General features: G+C 42.6%; 1 protein-coding gene across 1 annotated transcript in view; it reads right to left on the bottom strand.

Moving 5' to 3' along the window:
* The window catches only part of ADARB1 (adenosine deaminase RNA specific B1), a 63,510-nt gene that overhangs the window by 35,738 nt on the left and 7,258 nt on the right, over positions 1–20,514 (bottom strand). The window contains exons 2-3 of the mRNA XM_036386690.2: positions 9,039–9,075; positions 426–500 (exon numbers count right to left, since the gene is read on the bottom strand). Of these exons, the coding sequence (XP_036242583.1) occupies positions 426–453 (28 nt within the window). The 5' untranslated portion in view covers positions 454–500; positions 9,039–9,075. The remainder of the gene's footprint in view (positions 1–425; positions 501–9,038; positions 9,076–20,514) is intronic.

Below are 20,514 nucleotides of genomic sequence, written 5' to 3'. Positions count from 1 at the left end.
CTGCACAGAGCTTTTCCAGCTCCTCCTTTGCTTTTTCTTTCTTTCTCCTTTTCTGCTCTCCCTCCTTTATATTGTACTCTTGAAACTCCATCCCCTCACCTTACCCCTCACTCCTTACTGGTACTTTACCCGTGGCATGGGCACTACTGATATTATCCCTCCTTTATTCACTGCTGGTTCAAGACAGAGAAATATTTTGATTATTCAGCTGCTGTAGGAAAAAAATAAAGTATAAGGTATAATACAGAAGGTATAATTATATTAGCATATTAAAAACACTGTTAATGCAAAAGCTCCAATTCACTCTTCTTCACTGCATTTTAAAATATCTTCATTTCTTTGCAGTTGCCCCTGTGCTTGGGAGAAAAAAATTACTTTCAGACACTATTAGTGAGTTTATTACAATATAAATAAACACATCTTACTCATGTTTTCTTCATCGTCTACATCCATTGTGAAATATCTTTGCTGGTTTCTTGGCTGGCAGAGACGGCTTCTGTCTGGAAAACAGGGAAGGGGATATTCAGGCTTTAAGGTACCAACTTATTAGGTTTAAAACTTATTAACAATAAGTTTAAAGATCCTTTAAAAGTAGCAGCCCAGGCCCTGGCTTAGCACTGGGCTGTTTGGGTAAATCCTGACCAAACCTGGATTTACCCAACTGATCCCTCCTAAAACTGAGATGTTCATCAGTGACTGAAAGATGCAGCCCCAATCTGCCAAAGGCCAGAGTGGGATGATGAAGACCACAATGAGGTCTCCTCACAGTGGCTGAACAGCCAGGTGCTCTCAGCTGCTCCTCCTATGGCTTCCCCTCCAGACTCTTCACTTTCTTCAGACAATCTCTAATAACTTCACGTCTTTTTTACATTGTAGTGCTCAAACCTGTCCCTGGGACTCAAGGTGAGGCCATGCCAGTCCAGAGCCAAGTGGGACAATCTTCTCCCTTGCCCAGCTGGGGATGCTGTGCCTGATGTCCCTCCTGGCTGCCACGGAACTGCTGACTCCCGCTCAACTTGCCATCAAACAGGACCCCACAGGGCCCTTTCCACAGCACTGCTCTCCAGCCTCTCATTCCTCTCACATCCTGGTCTATACACACTCAGAATCCAGCACTTGCCCTTGATATTAAACTTCCTATAGATGGGGACTGCCTAGCCCTAAAATTCATCAAGGTCTCCCTATAGGGCTCTCTGCCCTCGAGGGCGTCAACAGCTCCTTCCAATTTAGTATTGGCAGCAAACTTATTTGGTATTCCTTTGATTCCTGCCTCCAGGCTGTTTATGAAGGTGTTGAAGAGCACAGGGACAAGGATAGAGCCTTGTGGAACCCCGCTAGGGACTGAACACACAGCTGATGTCACCCCATCTATTTATAACCCCTGAGACCGTTTGCATTACACAACATCAGCACACTCCACTGTAACAAGAGGAAATTAGTTGACTGTAATCAACAGGACTTGTAAATAATTATCACCTCAATTAGCACATTGCACTGGCTCCAGTTACTCCTGCAGCACCACTTTGTACTCAAGCACTAAGGACTTGACAAATTCCTGGTTTAACTTCTAGCAAGGAGATCAGTGAGCTCCCTGAGCCAAACTAGAAGTGCAAAAGGCTGTAGAGCTGCCCCACACTTCCACACCATGCATAAACCCTCCTGAGGAGCTGGGTTACCAGCCTGGGCTCAGCACCTCACCCACAGCCTGAAGGAAAGAAAAGGCAAGCTCCTGTCTGCTAAAAGCAGAGGCAAACAGAAATTCTACTTGCTTTTTTTCTTTGTTTTTAATCATTTCAGTAACTGTGCTGAAACAGATTCTGAAAGCATCAAGGAAGATAAACAGCCAAGGACAGTTGACAGAAGAGCCTTAAGGCACCTAAGAGATGCAGTCCTACACTGCTGCTGCAGCCAAATGACACTAACACTCTGTTTTAAGCTTTAACCACGTGTGTTTAAGAGTTAAGACTACTCTTGGCATATAAAGAAGGATCACCTTTTTTTCTAATCCTTTCTTTATAAAAAATGCAGGAGTCCAGTTAGCAGCAGCCAGCTCCTCCCTGCAGTCCCCACAACTGCACCAGCAGATCACTCTGGGAAAGAGCATAAGAGTCAAAGAACCACTAACTTCAAGACCTTCAAAATCAAGTCTGAATATGAGCATGGCCACTGAACCCAAGCATGAAATGCCATATCTATTTGTTTCCTGAGCAGTTCCAGGGATGGTGATTCCACCACTTCCCAAAGCTAAGCCTCCCTCACTCTAAGCACTACAAGACCGTGTGTGCTTCATACAAGTAACTGATTTCCAGTACAATTAATTTCCAACAACCACCCACTTCAAATCAAAAACACTTGGAAGAGAATGAATCAGTTATTTAAAGAGTATGAAATGTTGTGGATGTCCCAACCCCAGCACTGTTCAAAGCCAGGCTGGGTAAGACCTTGAGCAACCTGGTGTGGGAGGAGTCCCTGCCCACAGTTGGGACTGCATGATCTGTAAGGTTCATTCCAATCCCTAACTTTCTACAATTCTGTGAATAATGTGTAGGGGACAGTCTTGAGCTGGGAAGAGAGAAGGAACTCAGTACTCTGTATACACATCTATCTTCCAAACTTCCTCCCACTGTAATCCATGGGTTTTCTTTTTTTCAACCTGGCTTTCAAAGGTAGAGGATTTCATAATAAGAAAAAAGGTTTTTCAAAGTCCTTCCATATAAAGTAGGACCTATGTATGCCCTCAGAAAGACAGGGGAGATGTTTTTACCAAATGGACTCTGAGCCCAGGCTGCTCATTACAAAAAAAAGCTTCCTCTCTTGCCAAGGGATGCTTGATTATTCTGCAGTCATTAGTGATTCAGTTATCATTTCACTTTGAAAGAGGAACAGCATTTCTGGCTTCTTGGACCTTCCAAACTTTTATTCAAGCAGCAAAACTGCATAAATAAACACATTCACTGCCTGCAAATAACCCATTTAGTAAGTGACATCCAGGAACATCTCAGGTGCTACAGACACAAAGACACCTCATGAGGTTGGGTAATGGTCAGTGGCATCTGAGCAAGGACACCTTCCAAAAGGACTTCACTGAAGCTTGGACACCAAGGTATGTATGATAAACTCCTGAGTTTCACTCCTAAAGTCCTGCTATGGGATAAGGGACACAACCACAGTAACACTCAGCAGTGCAAAAAAAAATTTTGTTGGGGAAAAAAAAATAAGAGTAAAGGAAAAAAGCTTCATTGCTTTTCATTCATTCAAAGCTTTCAAGAAGAGCAATAAGGAATCAGTGCCATAAATACAAAGTGATTTGGGTCAGTGTATTTACAGCAGGTTCTGTGTGGAATGGGGCTGTGGCAGAAGGCAGCTCCATGGCTACAGGGACTGTTTTCTCCCAGCTATACTGATAAAATAAATTGAGGGTTTGACTGCACTATGCTGGTGTAGCAGAGGGAAGTTTTTTGTTCATAACACAGAGCAACAAACCTCCACCCAACTCTTACCTAAATTCACTCACTGAAGCCAAGGCAATCTGCATAGTAGCACATCCTGAAATGTTCTGAACTACAAAAACCTTTCTTTTCATAGATGCATTAAAAGCCAGCCATATCAAACAGGAAAACAGTATCTACATGTATGCTAATTTAAGTGGAGCCAGGAAAATGTAAACTTTTAATCCTCTCCTGGTTTTACAGTCTTTCATTCCTGTAGACTGTTTCCAAAGATAGAAAGAACATCAGCAATGCTTAAAAATGCAGCAGCAAACACAACAGAATTTGCCTTTATTTCCACAGGAGACTACTTGAGAGATTTTTAGGTAAATGTTAGCTATAGCAAGTACACAGCACATGAGAACTTAGAGATAACCTGGTTTTCTTCTGTCTGAATATCTAGATGCAAAAAAGAGTTGTGAAAGACCTTAAGAGTAATCTTGGTTTATTCTCATTACTGAGAAAAACCCTAAATATGTCTTGAAAGGGAAATTTCACAACTAACAACACTTTACATTCAGCGAATGGCATATATGGAAAAAATCCCATTAACCTGAGAGATGACACAGAACTGTTAGAAAACAGCCTAAGTCAGAAAGGTGCAGTTTTAGCAAGTTCCATATTTGTTCAAAAGTCCTCTCCTTCCAAACTTTGAAAGTCAAATGAAACAAAGCATTGGGAAATAGATCTTGCTCAAAGTATTACCAACAAACTGGCTTTCTTATGAATCCAAAGTGCAAGCTAGCAAAGAGATTCAAACCTCACCTGAAAAGTACACTTAGACCACCACCACCACCACCTCCTTTGTTCCAGCATTTAAATGCAGCAATTAAAGCCCTACCCTTCCTCTCAGATCTCTTCATCCTCCTGCGCTTCCAGTGCACTCGGGCCACGCTGCAGAGGTTGCCCATGCACAGAGCCATGGCTTGATGTGATGCCACGCACCCCCTGGCACCTGTGCCACCCCTCACCCCCTCCCAAAACACCAGCAAGCTATTCCCAACAGGAGGGTTATCCCTGGGCTCCTCTCCCAGCCCCTGGAAGCCTGGAGTGCACTGATGCACAGCCCAGTGAACAACGATGAGCAGAGGATGCAGCTCACCCTCACCCACTGCCAGAGGCACGAGTGACAATCAACCCTTTGTCACACAGAAGGGGCAAGGAAGGACAGTTCTCTGAGAAGGACTAGATCAAAGGCATCCTTACTCCTAGGTGTGGAAAGGCACAATAATTTTATTTTATTATTAATAAAGGAGGGCAACTCTTGAGTCTTGTAGCTCAGAAACGAGGAGAGACATTAAGCAAGGAAATATTTATACAGCCTAGTGCATGAAACAAGATGCTTTCAGCATCCTTTAGAACTCTCAGGTTTCTCAGGTTCCCATTTCATACACTGCCTCAAAAGGCACAGAATGCAGCTGGAAATAGCAGGAATACATAAATATGCCAATCTCAAATATACTTGAGTCACAGATTTTCCATACAAGAGTTTCTGTCAGGCCTGACCAAGGCCTCCCACTGTCAACACCACCTGTAGTATTTTCCAGCTTTTTCATAAACTAAAAAGTAACATGTCACATTATGGGATAATCATCCTGTTTCCCCATTTGAGTGACCAACAAAGATATGTTGATCCTGTAGACCCTACAGCATCAGCAGCACAGGCTGAGGGCATTTTATGGATATGTAGAGGATATATTCGGATATTTGGATTATTTGATATTTTTTATATATTTGAGATATTTAGATTATTTGAGGATATTTTAGGATATGTAGATCATTGGCACAGGCTGAGGGTTGCAGCTACCCTTTAATCCTGCCCTCAGATTAAACCTCACAGGACAAAAAGCACTTTGCAGCAGGGAATGCCTGCAGGGGCAAGCTCCAGTCTGTTACTGCAGTGATGAGACTTCTCTGACCAGACACCTCCAGCTGCTCTCAGACCTTTATTTCTCAGTACATCAGGAACACAGCACATGACTGAATCTAGATGATGTCTGGTACATGACTTACATGCACCATCATATTTTGACAACTATCCAGGCTGGCATTTCTTGAAAAACATTGCCACTGGCATCTTAGTAGGAGTACTTCACTAACCAAGCCCAACATGCTCCAGCTCACCACTGGAACTGGGCTGATGTGCTAACAGGGAGCTCTACCTGCTGGCACTCATTCCCAGATCCCAGATAACAGCTTTTACATCTCCAGACTGTGATGGAAAGCACAGACTGAGTGACTGTAATGATTTCTGTCTGAAGCCTAAGCACTAAAGCTTCAACTTCCCCACTTCAAAGGAACTGAAGTTCTACTTCAGCATCCATGTTATTAGACAGTACTACTCATTGTGAGAATGAAGAAAGAGCAACAGGATCATTTGAACTTGGTTTATGCAGAATTTAGAAAGAAGAACTAACCATGGAGGAACAAGCCACCAATGCAGTGGTCATGCCACAGTCACATATTCACCACCAAGAAGCTCAGGAGGAAATGAATCCTATCAAAGAGCAACTCCCAAAACTAGTGCTGTGCCTAATTTGGTGTGCTAATTAACTGTTTCTGCATGCTGATGAACAGTTTCAGGCCCAGTTTCCCATTTCAATGCACAATAAGCTGTGTGAGAGACAAAGGACATGGAGAGTGAGGTATCTACACCTACACAGTTCTGAAGGAACAGCAACACTGACAAAGAGACAAAGGGAAAAAACACCCCTTAGAGGAAGGAGAATTCATTTTCCACCTTTGAGAAAACAGCACAATTTGTAACATGCAAAGAACAGCCTGTGCAACTACTGAGCCTTTTACCATAATTCCTTCAGCTGCTCAAACTTTTACCACCTTGTTCTCAGCACAGCAAAGATTGAGATACATAGAAATGTGTATTTCTCCTTCCTTCTGGGAGAAGAGATCCTGCATTAGCTATATGAAGTCAAAAGTGATTTTGCTTATAATAATTACTTTATCTGTCCTAACTTGTCAGAGATTTCAATCACAAAATTTGGTGTAAAGACTGAAAAGAGACTTCTTCAGGTCACCTTTGTAGCTCTCCTCCCCAAAGCAGCTCCTAACTCTACCAACCCCTGCTCCTCAAGGCAGTGACTGGGGTATGACACTCAGGAAGGAGACCTAGGACAAGGCCTTGAAGGATGACAGCTTTGGAGAGAGAAAAAGGTCTCTAAAATTTGATTATTGTCTAAAGAACATACACAGTGCCCTTGGGAGAGAAACTTGGTGACCCTGCTGTAGGGGTAACATTAGCAACAGTTTCAGGAAATAAAAAATATCACAGAACCAAATCACAGACCAGTGGTTTGAGCTGGAAGGGACCTTGAAGTTCACCTCTTTGCAGCTCCTGCCATGGGCAGGGACATCTTCCACTATCCCAGTTGCTCCAAGCCCTGTTCAACTTGCTCTTGAACAATTCCACTGATGGGGCAGCCACAGCTTCTCTGGGCCTCACCAACCTCACAGAAAAAAATTCCTTTTAACTTCTAATCTAAATCCATCCTCTTCTACTTTAAACTATTCCTCCTCTTTTATCACTATCTGCCCACATGAAAAGTAACTCTTCCTCTTTTTATAAGCTCTTCTGGAAGTTCACAATGAGGTCTCCCAGAGTCTTCTCTTCTCCAGGCTGAACTACTCTGTAATAACAAATCTGTAATATGCATGAAGTTAAATACTCAATATCCTTAAATATCTTAAAATGTCTATACAATTAGGTAAGAACAGGTTGAAAACCAAGTGCAAGGGCTGCCTTCTCTCCAAAGAAAAAGCAGTTCCCTGGTGGAATTTGGGACCTACCCATCTCCAATACTCCCATTTCACCTTCATCCCTGAACCAGGAGTGCAGAGACACTGAACAACTCAAGCATATTCCAGCCAAATCCCAAAGATAAACTAACTCAGGCAAGATCAGAAGCAACACAGCAAGACTGATGGAAAACTTCAGCATCTCCTCAATTCTCCCCTCTGCCACCCAGCCCAGTGGAACAAAGCCAGTTATTCCATGGATTTATGACTTGTGCTAGATGCAGTTTTGTGATGAAGGATTTGGGAGCCCAGCTTAGTGACCCTGCAGCTGTGGCATCTGCAGTCCCTTCCCATCAGGTTCCTTGGCAGCAGGAGGCTCGAGGCCATGCTGCAGCCCCTATTTTACATAGATATACAGTATATTTATACACATCACCCACCAGGAGATAAATTTTTAAACAGGTATCACATGAAAATCTCCATGCACCAAAACATCCTTGAAACTCTCATTTACTTATAGATTTGGCCCCCATTATCAGCTCACTTTACATACTCTTTGAAGAAACACCCATACACTGTATTTTTTAAGTGCTTCTCAAGATTTTTCATATTTTTTTGCTCCCACAAGCAAGCTGGGTATTTTCAAGCACAAGGACAATGTTACAGGCCAACAGCAGTTTTCCTTTTATCTTTGTGTACTTCAGCAAGAAATAATATAAATTAGCATCAGCTGCTAGAATTAGTAGGAGCTAAAGTACAGCCTGAAAAGCTGCTCTGCACAGCAAATTCCAGATCCAGAGCTGCTGGCTGCATACTGGGAACCCCAAGAGCTCTGATATAAACCTCATACTGGAGCTTATTGGTCAGCTTGGAGTCTATTCCTCAGGTGAGCAAATCCATTCCAACAGCACCATCTGCTGTTACAGAAATAATTGGGGTTGCATCTATTGATCCCTCAGCCAAGGAAGTTTAGAGCTCTGCTCCCAATTAGAAATAACTTCAGAAATTTGCAGATTTATTCCTTCTTACCAGGTTACTGGTAGCACTGAATGTCTCTTTTTAACTTTTTTTTTAAGGACTCCTCAAGTACCTGTAACTGTCAGAAATGTATTTATGATGTGATGCCAAGGCAAAAGTGGTAACTATTCAGAGAGAAAAACTGAGCAGACTGGACCTCCCAGTAAGTAATATCAATATTTTCAACATGATTTAAAACATAATTGATACAGCTACCCAGTGCTAAGGAAAATAACTAATTGGAAGAAAAATCTAAAATAGTTTTAAAGGAGGTCAAAAGAGACTCAGATATTTTTTTGTTTCATAAAAGGAAAAAAAAAAAAAAACCAGTCATAGAGGTAGACTGATGTTTGGGATTATGAGATACACTTACAATTTGGGCTTATTTCCTCTTTTCCCACCAAAACCAGTTATTAAACTTTGCTCAAACACTCTGAAAAGTCTCAAGTCCTACATGCCAGCTCTGCCTATTTACTTTAATAAACAATTACTTTAATAATTAATATTCATTGGATACAAATTTGCAGCCAGAAGGGTAACTAAACATTTGTAATATCAACTTGCAAACCAATATCCTGTCTGTTTTCAAGCTGCTGATCCAATAATTGTGAAAGGATTTGGAGTCCAAACACAAATAAAAGCTATAGATAAAACAAGAAAGTACTAAACAAGTGTTCAAATACATTAAAATGAAGTTTCTCCTCCTCCAAGTTATGAGGCAAATGCATCAATTAGCAAACAGAGAATCCTGCTCCATGTTTGCAAATGCAGTGTGCTTACCTTTTTAACTATTGGAGACACATGCTGATTCTGCAACCTGCAAGAAGGAGACATCCAGTCAATTGCTTGGTTCTTTAACAATTTGTGCATTACAAATAGCAACTCCTGACCTTAAAAAGGGACACATTTCTGATTCTCTAAAAATAAATAGTCCATACTACAGATACACACTCCCAGAGCCAAGTCTTCTGTAACCCCTGACCATTCTGGACTTTCCTGGTTGGAAAAAGAAAAAAATAAATCAAGACTCAAAGATGCCTAATTCTGGGGGTCAGAAAAAACATCCCTAAGGTACAAACAGTTGTGTAGCAGAACCCAATCTGCATTATCTGCACCTTCCAGGAGAGAGGGTCAGCACAAATGTGGTAAATAATGGTGTAAAACCAAAATAAACATCTGTGCTATCACAGCCAACTTATCCTGAAACCAAATCCATAGTTCTCATCTTCTTAGGTTTTTTTAAATTTAGATCTTCGGTTCTTATTTTTAGGGAGTGATTTTAATCCATATAAAAGGCCCCTCATACAACAACCCCCTTTCCAAACACCACTTTCTTGATCCCACTGACATCAGACTGCATTCCCTGCAAAAAAAAAAAGAAAATCCCTCAACTACCAGCAGTGGGGTGGAAAACAACTGGCAGATGTAGGGTAAAACACACCCCCCCCCACATTCTTAGGTTATCTTCCAACCCAAATTATTCTGTGATTCTGATTCTAAGGAGGATACAGGCTAACAGGGATGCTGTGAGCAATTTTATTTCCATGAATAAGCACAGCTGTTGGATCAGGAACAGACAGCTTTCATTTAACAGACAACCTCCTAATTCTAAAAAAATACTGATGGGGCCATAGCAGTGTGAAGCTAAGACTATTCTAAACCAGTTCCAAAATCACAATCACACAGCCCACGAGAGGGTGCTGGTACCCTGCAGAAACCTGCACTGAATTCAAGTTACACAGAGCACAGCTACACAACACATCTCTTAAACTAGTTTGGTCAAAAAGGGATCTGACATAATATTTAAGGTCCATAAAGTAGCATATTGCATTGATTTGATCCCAGCTTTTAAGACATTTCAATTTCAACACTTCATAGTGGCCTTTTCCAATAAAAATAAAAATATCAATGTAAACACTACATTGGTCTTAGCATAAAGCAGGAAAAATGCCCAGAATACTGAGTTCAGAGTCAAAGTCCCAACCTAGTGTTCCCATATTCACAATAAAAACTTCCAAACTCTTGGAACATGAGCTATAAATTAAGTGTGATGTGAAAATGTATTTGGAGCAACAAGCACCAAAAATGTGTTTTAAAAACAAGGTTTTGATAATTCTCTTCCTATGTGAGCATTGCTTAAAGTTACAATTAATCCTGAGGAAACACGCAGCTAATAGTTTTTTATATTAGTATATCCTTGAGTTAATTAGATTTCACATTATCTTCCTTATACACAACATTACTGCAGTCAGTAACTCCCTAACAAACTAAAAACAATCCATGAAAATTGAGACTTTAAGTTTACCACTGAGTACACCAAAAGTCATTACATACTGACAGCTGCAGTGAATTTTACAGACAAAGAACCAGCCAGGGTTAAGAACTAGGAATTCTTTTTGTTATACTGTGAGCAGTAAAGACAGGTGGAGGAAAAACAGACTTGTAACACCTTAAACCAGTAAAAATTCCAAACAGCAAAGAAAGGGAAATAGCACTATGTTATAAAAGCCAGGAACAAAGCTCTGAGCTCCAGCATGTCCTATCTGGCTCTGTCCAGTGGCAAAAAGCAATTCTGGGGCTTGTTCAAGTCATGAGCTGCTTCCCCAAAACCTTCTGCATGGAGAGCCTGCCAGAAGGGGCTCCTCTAGGAGCTCAGCACTTTGCCACAGCATCTCCATATTGCTACCTTGCAAAAAAACTCAATAAACCAATTCTTTGTCCCTTACTAGTGAGTTAATTTACCCTAAAAAGTTCAGAAACATGCTCATGATTTCCCCCAAGGCAGCAAAGGATACTTGAAAATCATCTGAAGAACACAACATGTTGGCCACTTAGGAATATTTTCAAACACTAACTTTTTAAATATCAGTTGAAAATATTTCAATGCAGTGAGAATCAAAACAGACATCTGGGTACCACCTCAAGACATAAACCTGCAAAAACCACCCAAACAAAAGGCAACAACCTGGAAGCACTCATCACTTAGCCCTAGGGTCAGGATTGAAAAACCACCACTTGCAATCTTTATGTATTTACTTTCCTATTTATTTTACTCCTCACACATTGAAAAAGTAAAGTAATCTGTTGAGGCATCTCAACTGCTGATGCATGACAAAAACCACAGGTACCTTAAATCCAGTGTACAACAGTTTGGGTTGGAAGGGCCATGCCATGGGCAGGGACACCTTCCACTAGCCCAGGCTGCTCCAAGCCACATCTAACCTGGCCTTGGACACTCCCAGGGACGGGGCAGCCACAGCTTCTCTGTGCCAGGGCCTCCCCACCCTCACAGAGAAGAATTTCCCCCTAACACCTAATCTAAATCTCTGTTCTCTTAGTTTAAAACCATTCCCCTTTTCCCCACCACTATCTGCCTGTGTAAAAGTCACTCAGGGAATGTGAGGAGGAGATGCCTTCAAGCAAGATTTTGTTCCTGATCCCAGAAAACAATAGTGTGAGGCTCCAGTAAAAGACATGAGGTTAAGAAGTGTTTGGACAGTGTTCTCAGGCACAGGGTGGGACTCTTGGGGTGTCCTGTGCAGGGCCAGGAGTCAGACTCCAAGATCCTTGTGGGTCCCTTCCAAGTCAGGATATTCTGTGACTGTCACATGTTTTTTCATACACCAAGGTATGAGTCTCCATCATAAACTATAAACACAGTTCAACAGCACAACTACAGAATTGCGTTTTCCTCTGAAAACATTTTCCATCTGAACATGAAGAAACAATTTGACATCTATGATGGACTTACTTCAGTTTATCAGTCTGAATCAAAGAACTAATAGCCCAAATTCAACCCACACTCCCTACAGCCCTTTTGAACTGCTCATGTAAAATTCTAAAGTAAACTAAGAAAGACTAGCAACTGAGCAATACAATGAAAAAAAAAAAGTTTAGGGAAAAAATGGACATATATGCTGCAATTGGAAAAAGAAGTACAGTTTATACACAATACAAGCTGTCAAATGCTTCTCCTTCCCTTGATATAAAACAAACTCTTTTGGAACTTACAAACAGGTACACAAGACACTGAAACCAAGTTCACTGACACTTCAAAAGCTAGGAAAATTCAGCAGCTATTAAGCAACAGGAATCCATGGAAAAAAATAAAGAGAATGCTAGTCCATCAAGTATTATCCAAGCTTTTACTGCAGCAAACAAACAAAAGTATGTTCATCATTTATTCTAAAACACACAATTCTCCAAAAAATGTTAAGGAAGAAACATAGTAAAGTATTTTTCAAACATTCTCTCACCAAAAATAATTTCACATATTTGCATTGTATCAGCAAGAAACTCTCCACTTCTAACTTGGAATTTTGCCATCTCCTATATTTGAAAAATCATATTCACTAGTGTACTGGTACATTTGGCATCCTAAAGCCTCAATAATAAATTTTGATACTGCAACAACATTATTTCAAAACTAAAGGTTCTAATGCCACTCCTCTTCTCACAGGATCATCCCATGGATAAGAGCAGTTACCTTAGAAGAGAAGGTGATTGAAGCCAAAGGAATCATTAACATGAACAAAATTACCATAAATGTCTTCAGGGGAGCTTAGGCTTTAATCTTGTTGTTGATGTTTTCACTATAGTTAGTGTTTAAATATTTACATTACTCATTTAGCTGCTTTAAACATTAGTCAAACTGTAACAGTCCAACAGTGCAACCTCCAGACTAAGCAGCAGCTTTTAAAAGGCAACAGAATTTAAGAAATCAGTTGTAATTTCTCTGCTTGGTATTAATAGTTTTCAGACAACAGCTAAAAAAGAAAAATAACTTATTTTTTACTACAGACAAATTGTGGACAAGAATTTAGGCTACAGGAGCAGCAGAGACAGGACAACCCACCCATCCCACCACACTGACCAATTCTGACCCTGGAAGATGCCCCACTTTGGAGCAGATGTTGCTGCTCCAACTTGATAGAACTGCTGAAAGCTCTTCTCAACGCTACAGTGATCAACCAGGCTTTTCAGCTTAACACATTCAGAAAAGAATACCTGTAAAACTTCCTTCAAGCTTGTTCTACATATGTGCAGCACCTACTAGAGGAATGCAAATCTTTCTTCCTTTGAACAGCAGCAATATTTTCCAGCCTTCACAACAAGGCAGATTTGATTGTTTTCAGTCCTAGGGCAAAGATTAGATACATGTGAACACTTTGTACTTAGCATTAGTCTTCAGAAAAATGCCTCAGAAATCAATGTTTAATAAAAGATGCCAAATAATTATCACTCAGTTTAATAGTGCTCAAACCCAGGAGATCATGTTGTGCGTTGAGGATGTGTATCGTCTCTGGCTGGTACCTGGGAAGACACTCTCCACAGCCCCTAAATAAAGTTAATTGCTTCAGGAGTGCCAGAAAATGCACTTTATTCCCAGACCTCTGCTTTTAAAACAGGTTGGGATGGCTGTGCCACTGCCTCCAGCCTCCTGGTGTGACAAGAGATTGCTGACAAAGCTGGGAGACAGACTGGGAATCAGCAATGGTGGCATGAAGTGTGCATATTAAGCCATGCCTAAAGTGATAGACCCTTCACTGGGAGCTCCCAGACCATGCCTACAACCCCAAGAACCAATGTCATTTATTCCTGGATTTAAAAGCAGGACACTGAGAGGGGCCAAATGTTACCTTTCAGCACCTGACAGAAGACAAGTGACATGACAGAGATTTAAACCACACCCCCTGGAAAAGATCCAAGAGGCAAAGACATAGCCACACCCAAATCACTGCAGGAAAAAAGATCTTATGCAGCCCAGACAACAAATTTCTTCAGTTTTGTTGACCAGAGGCAACTTGACTGCAGTATTGCCCTGAGATGAAGATAGAACTGTAGAAGAGGGTGCTGCAACTTCAGTAAAAAGAGTTTGCCAAGGTAAAATGTACAAGCTGGAAACAAGGCTTAACACAGCCACTGATTGTGCACGTTTCATCCAGTCTCAGAACGGTTTGGGTTGGAAGGGACCTTAAAGACCATCCTGTCCCAGCCCCTGCCACCAGCAGGGGACATCTTCCAGGGCAGGGACACCTTCCACTATCCCAGGTTGTTCCAAGCTCTGTCCAACCTGCCCTTGGACACTTCCAGGGATGGTGTGGCTTGCCCAGCTTCTCTAGGCAACCTGTGTCAGGGGCCTCTCCACCCTCAGAGCCAAGAACTTCTTCCCAATATCCCATCTAATGCTGCCCTTTGTCAATGGGAAGGCCATTCCCCCTTCTCCTTCACTCCAGGCCCTTGCCTCAAGTCCCTCTCCAGCTCTCCTGGAGCCCCTTCAGCACTGGAAGGGCCTCTAAGGTCCCCCAGAGCCTTCTCCTCTCCAGGTGAACAGCCCAGCTCTCCCAGCCTGGCTCCAGAGCAGAGGGGCTCCAGCTCTTGGAGCACCTTCAGGGCCTCCTCTGGACCCACTCTAACTGGCCCATGTCTTTCTTGTGCTGGGCACAGCACTCCAGGTGAAAGTCCCATGAAGACAGAGGGGGAATCGTGGATGTATCCTTTGACTCCCATTCTCCAGCAGCCTGCAGCTCACCAACAGCTTCCCCATGGGAGATAGAGCACAAACTGCATCTGCTGTGCACAAAATGCCAGAAAGCACAAACTACACCGGGGGGAAGAAATAATGGATTGCACAAGTGCACCCACCAACAGCCTTTTTACCAGGCTTAGTATTATTTTTAAAATAAATGTTATGCAAGTAACATGGAATAGCTTTAGAGCTCTTTATTCCTTGAGCTTTAACTTGCACCTTACAGGAACTCCATGTACAGGGAATTTGAAAGACTGTGAATAAAACCTGAATCACGCTGTTTTCCCAACAAAGGACTGGGTTAGCTGGAAAACATATTTCCAGGTCAGTTGTTTTCTTGCTGCTTCTCTATGGACATTGATTTTGTGCTCTGGGCAGAGTTGGAGACTGCAGAGGAGAGATGCAGGGATGGGATCAGACCACAGCAAGGACTCTGGGCACGTGGTGGCTCTCACCCCACCACACTGGACAAGAAAGACACCAAGTGTCCCAGGGCAGCAGGAGGCCAAAATAACAGTGGCTGCATCTTGAACCGAGTTTTCTTCTCCACAGAGGCCCACTCTGAGGCTGTCCCAGAGGGAGCATGGCAGCAGCAAGCTAAACTAAACTAAACACCCGTGTTTGTGACTCAAGTCTCACTGACAGTCTGCACCTCCATGGTAGTGACTTCTGGGATTTTGATATCTGTCTCATCCCTGCAAGGTTTTAGGAAGAACAAGCTGCAGGACTTCTAAGAATAGGAAGGTGTTACATTTCACTTTTACAGTCACATTTCTGCTTTTCTCCTACTAAAATATGAGCAGATTTGAAGAACTTCAAGCTAACTTCTGATGCACCTTGACTTCCCGCCAGTCTTCGGAGATCCTGGAAGCTTTCCTCGGGATCTGGCCTGCAACTGGCTGTCAGGGATCTCTCTAGCAAAAGACTGCCTCAAACTGCTCCTTCCTGAGCAGTTCCTTGAGTTACTCAACATCAGGTTACTTTATGTTAAAGAAAGAAAAAAATAAAAACAAAAAAAACCACCCCAAAACAAAACAAAAAACCCACCACCAACCACACTTGTGGTGTAAAATCTGAGTGCCATCACCGCTCGGGTGTGTGGGCAGAGTGTTTGCCATCACAGAATATTAGACATTTTTCAGCCACGTTGTGCAGAAATGGGACTTACCACCTTCATATTCAAGAAACTCTAATATATCCCCGAGTTTGACAAGACAAGCAAGGAAAACACCCAGAAGATTTTGGGTAAGGCAGGAGGAAAGCAAGAGAGAGGGGAGATGCTGGCATGACCAGCATGCTCAGAACCTGTGGTCGATGTTACTCACACATGCAATCATAGAAGCACTCAAGTTAGAAAATGCCTCTAAGATCATTGAGCCCAGCTCTGAAGACAGAACCTCCATGTTCACAACTGAATCATGGTCCCAGGGGCCACATCTACACCTCCTGAACACTTCCAGGGATGGTGACTGCATCACTGCCCTGGGCAGCCTGTGCCAGTGCCAGGCCACCCTTCCAGTGAAGAAATGTTTCCTACTAGTCAATCTAAACATGCTCTGGCACAACCTGAGGCCATTTCCTCTGGTCCTGTCACCTGCTGTCTGAGAGAAGAGATCTATCCCTACCTGGCTACAACCTACTGTGAGGGAGTTGCAGGGAGCAATAAGGTCCCCCTTGAACTAAAACCACACCAGAGGGCAACTGGATCAAAACTTGGAATGTATCAAGACTCAAGACTACATCAGACAGTTTTGATGTATTCCCCCCAAGGGCTGAGATGTTGGGAGGTAACTCATACATTAATTTTCATTAGCCTTTTTGAGTTCAGATAAAAATTGATAAATAACAAATGATGTTATGGTTACCTGAAAAGCTGAGTATTAAAGTTGTTCCTGATAGCCAAACGAAACAAATAGGAGTTGAAATATTTACACCTATTTTATCTACTAAGTTATTTACACAAAATAGCCCCAAAGAGTCTCCCAGCATGACAAACCTGAAAATACTTAGAGAGGAAAAATTAATGAATAAGTGATGAGAGTTCCAGACCATAGAATCTCAGCCTGGTTTGGGTTGGAAGGGACCTTAACCTTACAGCTCATCTCATTCCAAATCAAACATCTTGACTACGCCAGGTTGCTCCAAGCCCTGTCCAACCTGGCCTTGAACACATCCAGGGATGGGGCAGCCACAGCTTCTCTGGGCAATCTTTGCATACATGACCCTGCCCAACTTTGCTAGCCCTTGCAAATCAGCATCACATCAAAGCAGAAGGCAAACAAAGGGTGGTACATGGCACAGGGAGCTTGAGAGAAGTACCCTAAAGAGCTGCTCAGTCAAGAAGAACAAATCAGAGTCTGACTGTACAAATACAGGAGAAAAGGGGAACAATTATCAGTCCTGGAAGGGAGCACTGTAGAGAATCAAAGGCAAGAAACACTCCATGCTTTCCAGGCAGAATCGATACATGCTGCAAATGTTGGCAGAGCAAGTAACACTGGATTAGCCCCAAGCACATTTATCCTTCTACAGCCCTCAGAAAGCACATCTGGGTGGCCTCAGGAGAAGGGCAGAGCTGCCAGCCTCCCACATGTGCCACAGCCAGGCAGCAGCCACCACCAAGCAGCCAGGAGCTGCAGAGGAAGGATGACAAATCCAAGAGACACCAGCCTTCACCTGGGACATGGGTGAAGGACTGAAGAAATCACTTGCCTGGAATTTTGCTGGACACCAGAGAGTTGTGTCTTCCCTGCTCAGCTGTATTCCAGGCAAAAGTGGATCCACCCAAGATGCTGCTGCCATACCCCATCTCACAGGGCACACACACACCTGGACCAGCACCACCACATCCTCCCTCTGTCTCTGCTGCTCCCATCACCTACAGCAGCACAGGTCTAAGGTCCAAGGATGACACCACCAGAGAAATCCCCAAGATTTTAAAAGAGCAGCAGATTACCAAGGAGACCAGCACTGCTTCTGCACAGCCTGTGATGCACCCGCTCCAGGTAAGAGGATGGGAAACCCCTGTTCCCCTGGCACACAAACCCAGGGGAGCAAATAACTCAAGACATAACATTTCCTTCAGGTTCAGGAGAACAAAACCACAGAGAGAAAGAGCCATTTAATGCCATCAAGAATACTTAAGAGATCTCAGTCACAGAAGCAAAGAGCCTATCAGTTCACATGCCAAAAAAACTCCATGTTGAGTGGAATTTGGATTATGAACCTACTTTAGTGACCTTTTACTGCAGTTATTTTTAGACTGAAGTTTGTATTCTGGACAAAGTACTGAAGATAAAATATTATACATATGCATGTATTTTTAATATATGCACATACTGTATGCATTTTCTGTGAAGTAAAGAAGCAGCTACTGATTCAGAAATGCAGGGACTTGGCTGTTCTCTCAAGGATAACCTATGCACTGTGAACATGCACTTTACAAGAAACCCAGTCTTAGCTCTGGGAGGTGAAATCCTGCAATAAGAGCACCAGCAGCCTCCAAAGATAGATCCAAAAGTCATTTATTCAAAAGTACCCCACTGCACACATATTAAAGTACTATTCACCAGCGATGCTGCCAGGACAACTGCTGGAGCAAGAGGCATTTGGATGCCTTTTAAGTACCACTGGATGTAAAAATACCCATTAATACAATTTTTGTATTATTTTGTATTTTTACAATTTATGTCCAATTTGATCTACAGCAACATACCAAACCTAGGCAAGAAAACACCAGAAGACAGCAAAGGAAGGTCTGTGATCCAGGGAGATGCAAAAATACCTAAGCCAAAGCCATAAATAATGCTGAGGAGCTCTGCTGCACTGAAAGCTACCAGCAGAAAAATTCTTTCCCTACTTTCTACCACAGCATTCTAAAAGCTATGACCTTGAGAATATTGGCTATTTCTCTTCAGCTTTAAAAGCAGCCTGCTTCAGCTAAGCTGTCCTACAGATCAGGTGATGCTCTGGCAAGAAAGCCACAGTCAATAGCCATATTCTCAACAGAGCTTTTATTACAATAATCAAATGTACTTCTAGTTCCTTCCATACTCACTGAAAGCCATCAAGAGCAGTTACTTAGAAAATGTTCTCACAGCCATTGGGGAACCTTGCTTAAGTCTGGAAAGCAAACTTTAAAAGAAAGCAAACCTATTGAACAAAGGACTGAAGAAAGAACACACTGAAAGGAGAACAAGCCCCAGCTCTTCTTGGGGTTGTCCCGTGCAGGGACAGGAGATAATCCTTGTGGGATCCTCCCAACACTGGCTATTCTGTGAACCCTGAACTTGAAAAAGGCTGAAAGCCAGCAAGGGCACCCCAGATGCTGAGAGAAGCTGGGGGTGTTCACATCCAGGCTGGGCAACTGGCCCCAAAGGAGTCATTGCCCACCTTCAGCTGACCTGCTGACTGAAACCTGACTGAGCTTCTGTCTGAGAAAAAGCATACAAGGAGGCCAAGGGAGATGGAAAATAAGCAGTGGGGTTGGGAATACTACCCAGTGGCCCTGGGTATTATCTGGGCTGCAAGAAAAAGCCAGCTAGCCATCGTGATCTGAAACACAGTGATGAGAGAAAAAATAGTACAGAGTTATAGGGACACTAGCTATATTTACTGAAGTTGTTTATTTATATCCATCCAATACAATAACAATTTAAAAACCTATGGAATACACTTTGTACAGTGTGTTATGTAACCGGGATGTGGCAGGAGCAGGAGGGCAGGACGAGCCTCTCCCTCCCTCCCTCCCTCCCTGCCGGCGGCACAAGCGCCCGCAGCCCGGCGGCCCCGCTCGGTACCACGGAGAGCTCCCTCCCTCCTTCCTTCCTCAAATGGAAAACCAAAGGTTTGACAGCAAACAGTCGCTCTCCCTTCCAAGCAGGGAAAAAAAAACAAACCAAAACCCTCTCACAGACTGCATCTGAGGAATTTGTACGCAGAAAAAGTTCTCTTGACAGCACAGAAGTTATGTGCATGAGGAACGATGCTGCTGTCCAAATATATGAATAAATTACCATCTTGGCAATAAACACAAGCCAAAGCTCAAAAGAACTATTTCATTTCCAGGCAAGTTCATTCATAGATCTTACTAATAGTGAACCTGATTCCTTTAGGAACTCAGGAGCAGCAGAAGGAAAAGCATATAAGAAGATTAGGTTAATACTATATTTAAACATATGTAAGGACAGTGAATGAAATAGTGATTATTCACTCATTTAATTCAAGAAAAACAACCACTTACTAAGAATAGCTTTCAGGGATAAAAGAAGATAAACTAAGCTGCACCAGGGAAAAAAAACCAACAGAGCTACAGTAGTAATCATTGTCCCTCGTTATCCATATTTGTCAGCACTGAGGTCTGGGAAAATCAACTTGGATACAAAAGCATCAAACAGAGACAAACTACCAAAGGTTTCCAGGCTAATGCACCCTTTCCCCCAGTTGGGAAGCTTGCCCAACTCATTATCATCCTCGGGGTGAACAGCAGAGTTGCATTTAATATAACAGATTTTTGCAAGAGTTTCAAAGACACGAGAAAAACCAGATTTTGCAGATTTGATGGAAGGACCTGACAGTCCTCGTGAAATAGAGGGGGGAGCTACTGGACTTGAGCTCCCACCAATCCAGCATGGATGGTAGATTATGGAGTGAAGACAGGATTTTCTCCACTTTCACAAAAGATTTTCTGGGAGACTGCACCCCTTTGGCAGTACTTTGCCAAAAGCA

This window comes from Molothrus ater, chromosome 7 (assembly GCF_012460135.2).
Source record: "Molothrus ater isolate BHLD 08-10-18 breed brown headed cowbird chromosome 7, BPBGC_Mater_1.1, whole genome shotgun sequence".
NCBI lineage: Eukaryota > Metazoa > Chordata > Aves > Passeriformes > Icteridae > Molothrus > Molothrus ater.
The sequence above is the reverse complement of the archived record's forward strand: the minus strand, read 5'-3'. Positions and strand labels throughout refer to the sequence as shown.